The 14,806-nt window shown below is 54.2% G+C and overlaps 1 protein-coding gene across 11 annotated transcripts in view; it reads left to right on the top strand.

Moving 5' to 3' along the window:
* Positions 1–8,868, top strand: part of FAM222B (family with sequence similarity 222 member B) — a 37,498-nt gene extending 28,630 nt beyond the window's left edge. For all 11 annotated transcript variants that reach the window (XM_059717542.1, XM_059717545.1, XM_014602006.3 and 8 more), the window contains one exon: positions 4,994–8,868. In XM_059717542.1, coding sequence (XP_059573525.1) covers positions 4,994–6,525 — 1,532 coding nt within the window. In that variant the 3' untranslated portion in view covers positions 6,526–8,868. The remainder of the gene's footprint in view (positions 1–4,993) is intronic.
* Positions 8,869–14,806: the final 5,938 nt, after the last annotated feature.

The raw sequence follows: 14,806 nt of genomic DNA, 5'->3' as shown, positions 1-14,806 counted from the left end.
TTAGAGTCTTTATGTGTTGTCATGCCTGCCAGGCACCCATCGATAATGGCTGTGGGAAGGAGAGCTACTAAAGTTTGAGCATTAGCAGCAAGCTCCCTCCCCCTGCCTCCCCACGCCTTACTTTAGAGAGAGAGGTTAATTTTAACCGTAGCGAGGCAGCATGCAAAACAGCCTGCCATTTACATTCCTGTCTCTCTGCTAAAAGCGTTTTGCAGCAAAAGCATGTGTTGACCCGACTCTGAATGCATGTTCGATTCATTTTCACTAAATTAAATAGAAAAGCAGACGCCAGTGGAAGTTAGGCTGCACTTAATGGAGATGTGGTGAGGTTCGCTCTGTTGCTATACGGTGCATCACCTATAGCAGGCGTTTGTAATGTATACAGCCACAATTTCTAGTGATCAGTCTTGCTGTCGCTTCCTTCTGTCTCCTCTAAGTTTCTGAAAATACTTTGACGTACGGGAGGTGCGGTGATAGCCACCTGCACTTTCAGTCGCTCGTTCATTCCTGTGGTATTTCAGGTAGACCTTGGATTTGGGAATAGGTGTTTGGTTATTGAAGAGATGTTCTCCGTTCGCCATCCTCCAGAGACTGTTCAGGTCGTGCATCTGATTCTGCACGTGGGATAGCAAATAGGAAGATGTTCAGGAAGCCCAAAGTGCAGCGCGGGCTTGATCTCCATGGAGAAGCTAACTTGATCTTGTCCAAAGTGTCTTTTACTTAAATGTAAGGAAAACCCTGTGCTTTCAGTTAACCATGGTTGGACTTGTTATCGCCTTTCAAAATCAAGCAACGTACGCTCCAGTTATAATCCAGCCGTTGACCTGTTAGGGTTCATGACGTGCTCCTCTAATCTAGCATGAAATGTTGGGAGGGAAAGAAGTAGTCTCGAGGCTCTGCAGCTGCCAGAAGAAAGCACGTTCCTGGAGCACAAGTGCATTTGCATTTCAGTACTTAAGCAGCATTTGTCCGAACATGCCTCCAGCGTGTGCTGTGACTGCCGTGGCAATTGCAACAAGAGAAAGTGTCCGGAAAGGGGTGTCCATGTGTGGCACGAAAGTAGCTAAAAGCAACTGGCGTTTTCCCTTTCCTCGCTTCAGTGACTTTCTAGTCCTGGTAGTGCCGGCCAAAATACATGTAGAGCTAATTGCTCAGAGAGCAGCACCTGTATGGCAGCTTCTTGCAAAAGAAGCCTAGAGAGCTTTGCGAGGGAAAGCTTCTTGGTCAGTCGAATCCTCTATCTTGGTTGTGTCGAGATGAGGTACGTGGCTTCTGTGCTGCACTGGGTCTGTGTCGGGCAGGGTAGCTTGCTTAACGTAGCAGCAGCTCTGAGCCTGACGCTGCTGGCTGGCTCCAGGCACTGCTAAACCCCGGATGCGAGGCGTGCCGTATCTCGTTGAGCGAGGCGCTTAGGGCCTGGGTGTTAAACGAATTTGGGGCACAAAGTGACTGGCAAGGCACTTGCTGGTGGAAACTCTTAGCAGGTCCAGCTCACTCTGATTTACATTGAAAATCAAACTGCTCCTACAGACCTCGCCCCCTCCTCCTGCAGATACGCGTAAGATTAATTGGGTGCATTTCTCGACATACAGTGTATGCATAAGCACTTTAGCCCCTGGCCAAAGGAAAGCTGGGTTAATGAGTGTTTCTAATGAACACCTACTTGTGACTCCTTTATTTTGGGGGTGGCTGCAGCAGAGAGTTTGAAATAGTGCTGTGCTTTTTATAGAAGCCACATTGCTGTACCTGATAACCTGTATTAAAATAATGCGCCCCCCCTCCATGTCAGGAGTAGCTTTCTGGATCCGTGTTCTACTTAAAGCGCCACGTGCATTGGTTACCTTCTTCCCTGCTCAGCTTCAAGCAGAGGGATTTTTTCCAAGGATGCTCTTTGGAAGAACAGGTTTCTGGAAGCGACTTGTTAATATTTGTACTTCGATAAAGATGTGTTTCACAGACTTTGAGGAAAAGGCCTGATGTTCAGCCCCCTGCTATTTCAGGGGTAAGGACAGAGCGCCTGCCATGTCCTTAGCTGCATATGAGCGCGACCGTCGGTCTTTATCTGTGTTGCTCCCTCCCTCGCCTCCGCCACTTGATGATTCTGCCGAAGACTCGAAATATTTGGGCAGTTTTCTTATCTACCCTGGGTGCAAGCCAGGCACGCGAGGACCTTAGGGTTTGATACAATAGTGGTGAAGCCACAGTAAAGACCAAGTGTGGTGTGTGTGTTGCTGGGCTAAAAGACAAACCCACGGGCAAAAATTAACTCCTGCCCAAGGCTGGAGAACTCTTTCATTAAACCTGCAGAGAAATTGCTGCAGCTGAGAGCTTTACCTAGGGATTGGTGTAGCTCTTCCTTGTTTGTCTGAACCAAAATACTCTGATTATTGTAACGATCCTTAAGGCCTGTTATACTTTAATGACTTTTAATGAAAATTTAACCATAAGTAGCTTACAGAGCTGGGGTTTTTAAAGCCCTACTGCGAAATGCACTTAAGAAAAGATGTAACATCAGCACTGCAACGAAGCAGAGAAACGTGCCGCTGCTAACGAGAGGGTATCTGCTCTGGGAAAATGTACATCTAATCGTTGTATGGCCTGGCATCGAGTTCCAGCACTGGTCGCAAGCGATGGGAATGTCAGACGCAAATGCACATCTTGTGTAAATCCATCCTTGATGTTTTCTTCTTGGCACAGTCGGCTGAACTAAGGCATCGTTTTTCTGCCCTACTTAATCCTCAAGGCTGTTGCATTGCCGTCTTGGGACCCTTGCACTGACTCTTCAGGCTCTCTGGTCACCTGGAAATTCCTCTGGCATCACCTTTAGGTTTGATACCAGGTTTCCTGTGTCACTGTCCAGACTGATGAAGTGACTGAGTCTGGTGAAAGCATTGGTGAAACATAAGGCTGCCTTGCACTAAGGTGCAAGAGCCTCATGGGGGGGGGGAATGACTCGCATCTTTGAGTGTTTGAACTGCTTCCTGATGGGAATTGCAATGCTTTATATCAAAATGCAACCCCAGGACCCTGGCTGCTGGGAAGGTGGTCTTATCTAGGTGATAAAGTGCATGGCATACTTAGTCACTGGCGACATTTGCTGTCTAGTTTGATGTTAGAAAAGCCAGTCGTGAGCAAATAAAGAGAAGGACGTCCTGGAGTGTTAAATGGGAGCTGTTGGACATGGACCTTGATCCCCCGAGGTCTGAACTCCCTTCAGTGTGGACCATAGCTGCTGTTCATCAGCACTGCCCCTTGTGTTTCCAGGGGTGCTGTCTTGGGGGAGCAGGCAGAGAGCGTCGGGGTGGTGGGAGCTTGCTGCGGAAAAGGAACGGCGGGCTAGAAAGCTGCTGGCCCCGGGTGGCCAGGCACGGCAGCATCCCTGAGCCGAATGCAGGCTTCCTGACCACTAGCAGCCCCCAGCTCAGTCCAGGAAGAAGAGCGCCTGGCTGGCAGGGTGGGAGCAGGGATGAGAATAAAGGGTGTTCGGGTTAATACCTCATCAAACGAGCACTTCCTCTACTCAGTAGGGATGCAGCGCTTGGACACCATGGTGAGAGGCTCCTTGACTCTGGTGCTGGCTGCATACGTGCCATGCTAGAGAGAGAGGATGCTTTTGCTTGTAAAGCCACCCTCCGCGTGCTTTTACTGCGTTTCTTTTTGGTGTCCTTCCTCCTTTCCCTCGCATTGCCCTTGACTTCTTCCTGTAGCTTACTCGTGGGAGCTGTGACTTCTCTGCAGTTGTGGAGGCTGGGCCACAGGTTCTTGAGCAGGAACCGGACCGTACTGCTGAGGCTTTACCTGCTCTTGGTAGATACCTTCTTTTAAGCCAAGTGTTTCTTGGAGGCCTAGAATGAGGGATGTCCCGGCTTGGCCTGTGCCAGCGAGGGCCAAGTGTGCCGCTTCCAGGGACGTCAGCTGCAGCACAGCAGGGAAGCCGTAGGAGTCGTGGGGGTGCCAAGCACTGCTCTGTGTTAGCTGGAGGGGAGATGCCTCTTCTGGCAGACAAAGTGCAGGAGGAAAAATCAAGCAAAGGAGGAGTCTGAAGCTGGAAGCTTATAAAATCCCTCTTACAACAGTAGCTCGTGGGAGGTAGCCAGCACATAGCTGTGGAGGGGAAGTGGGTTGAGTTCAGCTGCCTAGTGAGACACGCGTGCTCCCCTTGCTGCTCCTGACGTGGTGCAGTAGGCCCCTGCCTGAGCTCGAGCAGCAAGGTGAGGGCAGGGTGGCTCTGGGCATGCTTTGCCTGTACTTGGTGAAGGAATGGGCCTCTGATCGGGGAAGGTGATTGCCAGCCTTCTTCCATCCTTTGTTTGGCCACCGCCCCGACTGAGCCTCGCAACTGGTGAGGGTGCCCGGCGGGTGCACCCGAGCAGAATGGAGACGATACGCTCTCACCTGGCTGGGCTCGGCAGTCCATGCTTCCCGCCGGCAAGGGAGAGCGACCCTTTAAGAGCTGTGTTCAAATGCCGCTGGGTTAGAACGAAGCTGAAGTTAAAGACCGGGAAGCTTCTGCCGAAATGGCTCCTGGGGGCCTGCGTGGGGGTTGTGCCTCTCTAAAATCTGCTCCCTCTTTCCTGAACACAAAGCTTGGGCTTCTGAGGGCGGCCGTGGCCGCGCGGGAAGAGGCAGATCTAAATGCAGCTGCTGCAGACCTGATCCGGGCTTCCCTTCTCCCACCCCCCTTACCTGGCCTAGGAAGTCCTCCAAGGTGGGGACTGGCCCAGGCACTTATCACCCTGCGTTCGTTCTGTTCGCTGCCCTTCACAGCTTGGCACAAGCCAGTTTTGAACAAGGTGCCGTTAGGCACGGCCCTGCTGCCCTAGGCAGGTCTTGCCCAAGGTTGCCCAGCAGCGAAGGGAAGGAAGTTCCCTTTCTTTGGCCGTGATTTCGGGGCAGATCCTGCTCTGGCCACCTGGTTCTGGGGGGGCTTTTCACGGTGCGGTGGGGCTCTCTAGTGAGGGTCGGCACTGATGGGTTGTCTCTCTCTCCGCAGGGGACACTACACAGAAAATGAGATCTGCACAGTATCCTACCCCAGCAGAATTGGATGCTTATGCTAAGAAGGTCGCCAACAACCCACTGACTATAAAAATATTTCCCAACAGCGTCAAGGTTCCCCAGAGGAAACACATACGCCGTACTGTGAACGGACTCGATACTTCAGGCCAGAGGTACAGTCCTTACCCGCCTCAGGCCACCACCAAAACCGGCCTGCTGGCGATCGTGAAATCTCCCGCAAAGGGCATCCTCAAGGACTTTGACGGGACCCGCACGCGCCTGCTGCCGGACGCCATGATGAACCCCCCTTCCACGCCGTACGTTGCACCTAGCACTTTAAGCCACCCCCAGGCGCTCGCGCGCCAGCAGGCTCTTCAGCATGCACAGACTCTGCCGCACCCCCAGAGCATCCCGCAGCACCCTCAGGGCATCCCGCAGCCGCAGGCTTTGCCACACCCTCAGAGCATGCCGCCGGCCCAGGGCTTGCAGCACCCCCCGAGCCTGGCACACCAGGCGCTGCAGCACCCCGCGAACCCGCTGCTGCAGCCAGGTTTACATGGAAGCAGAAAGATGCCGGATGCAGACGCGCCGCCGAATGTGACCGTGTCTACCTCAACCATCCCCCTCTCCATGGCTGCCACTCTGCAGCAGAGCCAGCCGCCGGACCTGAGCAGCATCGTGCACCAGATCAACCAGTTCTGCCAGGCCAGAGCTGGCATTAGCACTACCTCAGTCTGTGAGGGACAGATTGCAAACCCCAGCCCCATAAGTCGCAACCTGCTTATCAATGCAAGTACCAGGGTATCAACTCACAACGTCCCCACGCCCATGCCTTCCTGTGTAGTTAACCCTGTCGACCACGCTGCTGCTCTGCCCTCCGCCTCCGTTAATGTGCCCATGGTGAACGTTAACAGAGTGCCGGCCGCGTACCAGAGCGAAATCAAAGCGGCTGCCTGGAACCAGCACCAGCTCGCCCATCTGCAGCAAATGTGCGGTGACGCGGCTGGGCCTGCTGGACTGGCCGGGAAGCACCCTCAGAGAGAGCTCGCAGGGCCAGGATTCCCTGGTAAGACATCCAGCTACCCTCAAGAACTGTGCATGGGCCAGTCTTTCAACTTAAAGCCTCCCCTCGAGAAGCCTACACCTTCCCCGCCTGTGAACGGGTTGCAGGGCCCCTTGCCATATACGAATGGGCACTATTTCCAGCCCATATGGAATAACATTCTGCCCACACCGAACAGTGACAGCTCTGGGTCGCAAGACCTTGCCATGCCTTTTCACGGAGGACAGCCAGCAGGCGCGCCGCTAGATTGTGCAGCAGGAACTCACTATCGAGCTGGAGCTGGCTCATCCAGCCAGAGTAACGTGATGCAGACCATGGATTACCTAAGCGGGGACTTCCAGCAGTCTTGCTTCAGAGATCAGAGCATGGCCGTGCTGGGAAAAGTCCATCGGCCTCCCATGAACCGAGCGCCTGAACCAACCGATAGTCGAAATCTTCATATTCAGCACCCAGGGTATAGATAGGCTGCAGTCACTTTCACAGACAAAATTATAGGTTTAGTCTTAATTTTAATTAATAAGCAAGGCATTTTTAACTTGCAAACTTGTGTGATCATTATAGTAACCATTGAAACAAAACATACTGTATCTTTAAAAGCTTTGCCTCCCCATTGCCTGTCTCCTTTTGCGTCCGGTACTTCACATGCCTTTTGTTTCAAAGAGCTGGCTCACGCTGTCGCATGCCACGGCCGTTCCTCCGCCGCAGAGTCCCCTCTGCACAGCCTTTGCCTTCTGCTTGGTAACTATTTGCTGGCCTCGCGTTGTTGCGGCAGGGTTCACAGCTGCATCTGTTAGCTGGCTCTTTAAAGAGCCAGGTAGCAATAGCTGCTTACATTTCCATTTCAATTTCCTCTGACGATTAAGAGCAAGAGAATTTGTCAGGAAGCAGGGCTGGTTTTCAACCCTGAAGTCCATTTCATTAAATGCATTAAACATTGACCGTTTGCACTGTCTAGAGGCCTATTTAATTGAAAAGGAAGCCTGCTTTTGAAAGGATCCAGCTAGGGTTATCTATTTAGGCATTAGCATAGGCTGAAGCTCTTTTTGCTGGCGCTTGCAGAGTTCTGCATTTATCGTTTAGACTTTGTCCAAAGTCGAAGTCCCTTACTGATTTTTTTTCTGAACGCTTTGTTGAGGACAGGGTATGAGAGGGTTGGCCGTTTTAGGACGTAGGCTACCCAGCTGCGTTGGTGGCTGCTGCCTCCTCCATCTGATTCCCTTCCCCCTCGCTCTTTGGAAAGCTAACTATGTCTGAACCCCTCGCTGCTAGGAGTCTGGATGTCCTGATGCAAAGTGCTGTAGTGAGGTTTTATCCCAGGGATCCAGACCCGCTGACCACCCCAAAAAGGGTTCAGCTTCTCCCCTAGTACATAGGATTAGTTTCAGGGTGGGGAGGCATCACAGGAGGTCCGTGTCCGGTGCGATGGAAGGGCGCGCGGGGCGGCGTGGCACTCACGTTCCAGCGGCAGGACCCATGCAGGGGCAGGTATCTGCTGCGAAGTGACGCTTCAGTCTCGAGACGTGGTGGGGCATACGTTAACGCGCCACAGGAGAGGTTTTCTCTGGGAAGTGCTACGAAGCTATTTAGAAAGTACCTTTTCCCCAGAGTCTTGGTGCCTAACTACTTCTCTTCTCTTCTCTCCCCACGCCACTGACAGCGTAGCGGCGTTGGTGACCGGTAGAACACTAACCCTTGGGTAACCGCCGTGTCTCGGTCTCTTCCGCGCATCGAAAACCCCTTCTGTTTTTGTACTAGTTCGGTTTGTTGTGCGTAGGAAGCTTCTCATCTGCAACGAGACTAATACTTGAATGTAATGATCACAATCAAGTTTGGAATTTAAAAAAGAAAAGTAAATGCATCGATTCTTTATATGTACACTGGCTAAAAATATTGCTCTACACTGTAACTTTTAAGTGTAATATTTCTGTATGAATGTCGCCTGGTAGTGTGGGTTTGAGTAGCATTGTGTATGAGTGAACCCACTGGCCTCTGCCATTCACTGGCCTCCCCTCACAGCCCTTTGAAAAACAAAGCCTTAAGTATTTGCTCCTTGAACTGTCCTTAATGAGCATGGTTTAAAATCTTAAGACATCATACAAAATTTAAAAAACAAAAAAACAACAAACCTACAAGTTTTGAAGTGACGTCCTAGTTGGCTAGAGATTCTTAAAGTTTTTCGTAAATGGGAAAATTAGAAAACGTTTCTTTGTATTTTTTTAATTTAGACGTGTAGTTCTGGGCTGTAACAAATATTTAGGTTTCAAAGCTTAGCAGAGTACGTTTTCTGACTCCTTGCGTAAGGCAGTACACTTATACCCTGTCATTATTTAAATTCTTTTAAGTGTACTATAACCGTTCTTTAGTGATAACTCTTTAGCAAAGTTAAGCAATTTGACTAAAGACGGATTAAATTATGTGTTGGCTTGTGTTGCCTTATATTTAAAAAGGAAAAATTGCCTGATTGTGTTATGCCAAATGATAGCAACATGAAGTCCTAATTTATTGTTTATAATCGTATTCCTGAAGTCTTTGTGAAAACTGGTAAATATACATCTATGAAAGAACTAAAACCCTGAGGCTTTTCATGCAATATTTTTCTGAATACATTATCTTGGAAGCCAAGGTTTGAGTCTGAAGCTGCTTCCTTCTCTTCTCCCTATTGTCTTCCCCTCCCCCAGATTGATCTAGGGCTGTGCTATGACTTTACCATGCCCTGCTAAGTTAGTTACTGTGAGGTGTCTGCGACCTGGATACAAGCCTTTTTACTAAATAAAATATTGGTATCTCCTCTCTGCATTAGCCTGCTACACCTACGAACCCAGACTGTTATTTAAAACTAACGTTCCTTCTGCTCTTCTCCCGAAAGAATCGCCGCAGCCCCGCGTTGCGGCTCTTGGCAGAAAGCGATTACGATGCCGGCAGTTATGCTAATGTTACAGTAAGCCATGGAGGATGCTCTGTGAATCTTGTTCTGCCCTGGTAACTGCCCCCAGCACTGCCGACTTGGGCCCGCAGCATCAGGACTGAAGCAGAAATATTCCCAGGGCACAGACATCCAGGTAGGACGTTGCATTAGCCTGCTCGAAAAACACCGTTTTGCTCTGACAAGCCACTACAACGTGACCCTCTCTATTCCAGGAGTCACGTTCGTGTTTTTCTGTAAACACACAAAAAACAAAACCCCCTCTTCATTTCTGCATCGGCCTGCGGCGAACAGCTTTCTGTTCTTCTAGCAAGCTCTCCTGCCTCGAGGGCTTGACGCTTTTAAAATACTTTGATTCATTCCACTTTTGCTTTAGAGACAGCTCGGCAGACAGACTGACTCCAACTGAGCCCAGCAAGGCTCTGACGGTTTAATCGGGCGATCCTGCGCTGAGCAGGGGGCTGGATGAGTTGACCTCGCGAGGTCCCTTCCGGCCCCCCTTCCTGATGCTGAAGGGGTGTGCGCTCGGCAGGGGAACGAAGGGAGCGCTGCACTGGCCCCGCGGCCGGAGGCCGGGAGTACCTCCTCCCCCGGGTTTGCCGTACAACGGTGCCTGTGCCTCGGCGTGGCGGGAGCTACACGTCCGACCCTCGGCACCACTTGGCAGGGTTCCTTCGGTTGGGCGTTCCCCTCTCGGTCCTGCTCATGCAGAGACAAGGTGCTTGTTGTCGGTCCTTGCTCCACGCAGTGCCGAAGGCTGTGGAAGTGCCTCCGGCGGGGTGGGAGCCGTGGGCGTGCACTGGCCGCGTAGGCCATCCTTGTAGCCATCTCAGGTTTTTCCCTGGGGGCGGCACAGACGTGGGGGCCTGCCGTTGGAACGTGCACCCCCGTTGCAGACCGAGCGCTTCGGCTTCCCGCTGCCTCCCCTCGGCAAGGCCAAGCGCTTTGCAACCTGGAGCGCAAGCAGCCGGCTTCTCTGTCTCCCTGCCTGTGGATGCCTGGACGAAGGGCCTCTACCTCTGGGCTAGCATAAGGACCAGGCGTCTCGTGCGCTTTCTCCTGGGCCAGGTCTGGACTGCTCCATGCTGTGATCTCAGCGCCACGCGGCCCTGCGCCAGCTCAGCAGAGTACGGCGCTTCTGATGGTTTCCGGTGACTCTTCCCACTGAAGTTTCATGGTGATCAGACACAGAAGCGATAAGTGGGGAAGCGGTGGAAAGCCTTCCAACGGGAAGCTTCCCTCTCGTGTGTCGTCTATTAAGCGGGGGCTTTGAAGCTCTTCAATCAGATGCCCAATTTGTTACAGCCCAAAGGTAACATTTTATAGCGACGCTTGTGATTTTTTTTTTTCTCCTTAAAATCTTTTCTTGAAGCTTCTGATGCGAAAAGAGATCTCCACAGGACTTGGCCATTCCCGTAGAAACCGAGCAGAAATGTTTGCAGTGGAGAGAATTGGGACTTGTATTTCATGAAACTCACACTGATTGATTCTGTGCGCTGCTTCTCACGTGCTACGGGTATAAACTAGAACCTTTTTGTCCACAGGAGAAATAAAAAGTAAAGCCAAAAAAAAAAAAAAAAGACCTGTTCCTGCTGCCCCTTCTGCTGTCGTTGTGCTGCGAGTGCTCGAGGCTGGCTGGGCCCGTGGCGCTCAGCTGCAGAAAAGGGAGAGCCACGGGCATGCTGCCTGGAGGAGCGTTCCCGTGTCCGTTCCTTTGTGGGGAGGGGACGGGCTTTGCTTTTTGCATTCCTGGAGCTATCAGATGCACTTCCCGGCTTGCACGGTAAGAGCAGTCGGTATCCTCCTCGTCTCCTCCACGCTGCCGCATGTCTCCGGTGCGGCAGAGGTGGAAGCACCCAGCACGATGGGGGTCTCGATCCTTGTAATCATTGCCCCTCTTGCTGGGTGTGAAACAACGGTCACCAATGCAGCTCCATCCCCAGGGCAACAAGCTTACCGAACACTTCCATTTCAACTGGTGCGAGTTTAATTTCAGGCCAACCAGCTATTACTGCACTTGGGACTTCTGATCTCCTGAGACGCACTAAAAACACGACACGGTGAAATCGCGTGGAGACGTAATGTTCTCCTTAGCCCCCTGGCCAAGCTCTGCATTGCTGGAAGCAAGAGGCAGATAGATAACACCCAGGTTCATATAGCAAAATATTGAAAGTCAATGTGTAGCGTACACTCATACATGGGTGAAGCAACATGGATTTAGTCACGGGCTAGTGGCACAGGAGACGCTGGTTCTGTTCTAGCTGTGATGCTGCAGCGCCCTGGGGTGCCTCCACATCCTTTCAAGGGTGCTGCGTAATAGCATCGTTGTGTGTAAACACCGACACGTTCACAGGCACTTCAAAAGGAGCGCGGGCTGTCAGACCCTTCTGCCCCGGGGTTTTCTGTGCTCTTTGCAACCTAGAGAACGGTCTTGTTCTTTATCTGCACGGGAAAGATGAGGGAGAGCTAAGAGCTGGCCTTCTCCAAGGGGGGCCTCGAGTCTAAAAACGTTGAGCCACTGCTTCAGGGGAAGAGGCAGCCGCTGCAGTGTTGCTTTAAAACCCATCTCGCGGTCGAATCATTGAGCCCACAGTCCCCTAGATTGACCGTGACAGCCCATGGGACACCAAGGCAAAGCCCTTCCTAAAGTCCAAGGAAATGATGCCAACCTCCTGGCCCTTACCTGAGTAACCTGTTGTAGAAGGAGATGAGGTTAATCAGACACGACTGACCCACAACAAGGTCGTGCGGGCTGGCCTTCAGCATTTTGCCTTCTACTACCATATCATACATGGACTCCTTGAGACATTTTTGGAGGGTTTTTCCTGGGATTGAGTTCAGGCTGATTGGCCTGTAGGTCCCTGGGTCCCCTCTCCTCCCCTTCTTGAAGATGGGTACAACATTGGCCCTCTTCCAGTCTCCTGGGACCTCTCCTGAGTGCCATGAATTCTCCAAGAGGTTCGCCAGCATTGACTTCAGCTAAAGTGTTCAGCGCTGGCGGACGGGGTCATCCTCTCCACAACCAACACCCCCAGAGTCCCGGCATCAGCCCGTGCTGAGAGTTGGGGGTATAGTTTTCAAGGGTGGGGCTGCCAGTTTTGGGGGTGGGGGGGTCTGACAATGGATGTGGCATGGGGAGGGGCCAGTGTAAAGTGACAGGAGTTGCCCCCCCCCCCCCCAAGAACACCCATCCTGAAGCCCCCCGGGCCTCTTGCATGTTTTTGGTGGGGGAAGGTGGAGCTGCTGAGCCAGTGGTACGCACCCCAGCCGCGTGCACCCACATTGCATCATAGCCCCCCAACCAGCCCAAGGAGCCCGGGCACCCATCTGCACGGAGCTGCCCCGCGGGGTCTCTGCCAGGGCGCAGCGAGGACCCGCGGCTGTGGCGGTCACGCCTGCCCTTGCAGGGTGGTCCAAGCACAATCAGGTCTCGGGTCTTGTTGCGTACACGAGCCCCAACCCTGCTGTCTCCAGGCTGAGGCTCAGCACGGCCCGGCCTCCCTCTCGCAGGAGAGGAGGATGCTGGCGGGGCAGGAGGGACCGCAGCGCCCAGAGGCCAGGCCTGCTCCTGGGCCGTACGTGCAGCCAGGGCAGGCCCCGCGCCAGCGCAGCAGAGGGAAGCAGGACACAGAAACATCTGCCCCCGCTGCACCGAGGTCTCCAGCCGGCCCCGCGGCTCACAGAGGCACTTTGTTCAGGCGCCCGCACGCACCCCTTCCCTCCCCAGCGCCACGCCTGGCACTTGGCTGCCTTCCTCCAGCCCCGGAAGCCAAGGCTGGTAGGCAGCCAGGAGCGGAGGAGCCGGCGCTAGGTGGCACTGCCTGCCTGCGCGCAGCCCGGACCCCCTGACGCGGGGAAGGGCCCAGCCGCCAGGCCCCTCTCCCCAGGACGGGCAGGGAGCGCTGGCTGCAGGGAGCGCGGGTGCCGGGGCAGCCAGCATCCTGCACCATGCATGGAGACTTCCAAGCCTGGGCAGGCCTCAGGCCACCGGGCCGTAGCAAGCAGCCTCCGCATAGCAGGTGAGGGCACACGCAGCTCCCCCAGCGTCCCAGCCCCGCGGAGAGCCAGTCAGGGCAGGTGCCCGGCAAGGAGCCCCAGTAGCCCGGGCACAGGAGGGCTCAGAAAGGCTGAGGACTGGGTGCCACGCTGGTCAGGATGTGGGAACGACGAAGGGAAAGTCACCGGGCATTTGTTACCACCCGTCTCTCGCCAGCCGCGACACAATATGGCCATAAGCTGATGGAGAATAGGTTTAGGTTGGAGATCAGAAGGCAATATTTGACAGTTTGGGTGGCCAAAATCTGGAACCAACTTCCCAGGGAGGTGGTCCTCGCCCCTACCTTGGGCAAATTGAAGAGGAGGTTGGACGATCACCTGTCTGGGGTCTTGTGAACCCGGCATTCGTTCCTGCCTGTGGCAGGGGGTCAGGCTAGATGAGCTGTTCAGGTCCTTCCTGACCCGAGCTACTATGAAACTATGAAACAGGTGTTGCATGAGAGGAGCAGGCCCTCAGCCTACAACGAGCACCAGGCCTTCTTTCTCAGCCAGCGGGGAATTCAAGTGGGGGATTGTGGCCCCAGACGTGGCGGGAGCCAAGGGCTCAGCCAGATTGCCCCAGGGCTTGGGCACGTTCCTGGAGAAAGGGGCACGGGGAGCGACGGAGCAGGGAGTGGGGGCACGGCCCCTGCATCGGACCTGCCTGGACCCTCGGTGCAGGGGGCTGCGAGTGGGAGAGGAGCTGGGAAACCCAGGTCAGGCCCGGTCGCTCCCCTCCAGCCTCTGCTTTCTGCCACCCTGCGATGCAGGAGCCCGGGCAAGACGGACCTGGGCTCTGGAGGGCTGTGCTTCCCCCGCAGAGGTTGCAGCCCATCTTGCAAGGGATGGGGCAGCAGGACAGCCCCAGGTAGATGGGGGCTCACACCTCGGCGGTGCCGCCAGGGAGGCGGCACACTGGACCACCTGGCTCGGGCAGGACTATGCAGGTTACACTCAAGGTGGCGAGCACGGTACGTGCCCGGCTGGTCGTGCCAGTCCAATGGACCGCACATCTAAAAACCCACTGACAGCTGCACCCGCAGTGAGCTCCCAGCTGCTCGGTGGCGACCAGCCCAGCATCCGACGTCCCGGGAACTGGGCAGGCAGAGGTGACATGGAGCTTCCCGCGTGGGCCGCCCCGTAGCACAGCTGCAGCAAGCGGCCCGTCCTCAGCCTCCAGCCGAACCATCGCACCCTCCGACGAGCTCGGCCACACTCCCCACACGCGTGCTGCACCCTCTGCCATGCTACAGGTGCCACCTATTCACACGGGCATTGCGCCTGCGCCTCTCGTGCTACACGTTACAGGACAGCTGGCAGACCACACGCTCAGGGACACAGCCGTCCCCTTCAGCTGCACCCGCGCAGCTCCTAAACGCCACGCTCTAAAGGGGCTGAGCAGCTGGTAGCTGAAGCTCACGAGACCGTGAGCATTTTGGAAAATGCTGCCCTGAAAGCACGCAGGAGAGCTGACATTTGTGCTACTGCGGCAGTGAAAGCCTCTCTCAGGGAAGGGTCTCGGGGGCATCTTGAGACCCCTTCAATCAGCCGCTTTCAACTGGCGGCAAGTTGACGTTACATGTGCAGACTAAGCGCTGTTCTCGGTGTGAACTTCTGCTCCCGTACGCGGGCCAGAGGCCTTGTTGGACATGGTCTCTGCCCAGAGAGGCCTCGTTTCCACAGGAACTTAACTGGAGGAAAAGCAACGCCTGCGACAGCAGCTCTGGATCTGCAGGGCCCAGCTGCAGCTTTATCTAAGGAGCACTTGTGGTTTTGTACCGCGCAGC

Source organism: Alligator mississippiensis, chromosome 14 (assembly GCF_030867095.1).
Source record: "Alligator mississippiensis isolate rAllMis1 chromosome 14, rAllMis1, whole genome shotgun sequence".
NCBI lineage: Eukaryota > Metazoa > Chordata > Crocodylia > Alligatoridae > Alligator > Alligator mississippiensis.
The sequence above is the reverse complement of the archived record's forward strand: the minus strand, read 5'-3'. Positions and strand labels throughout refer to the sequence as shown.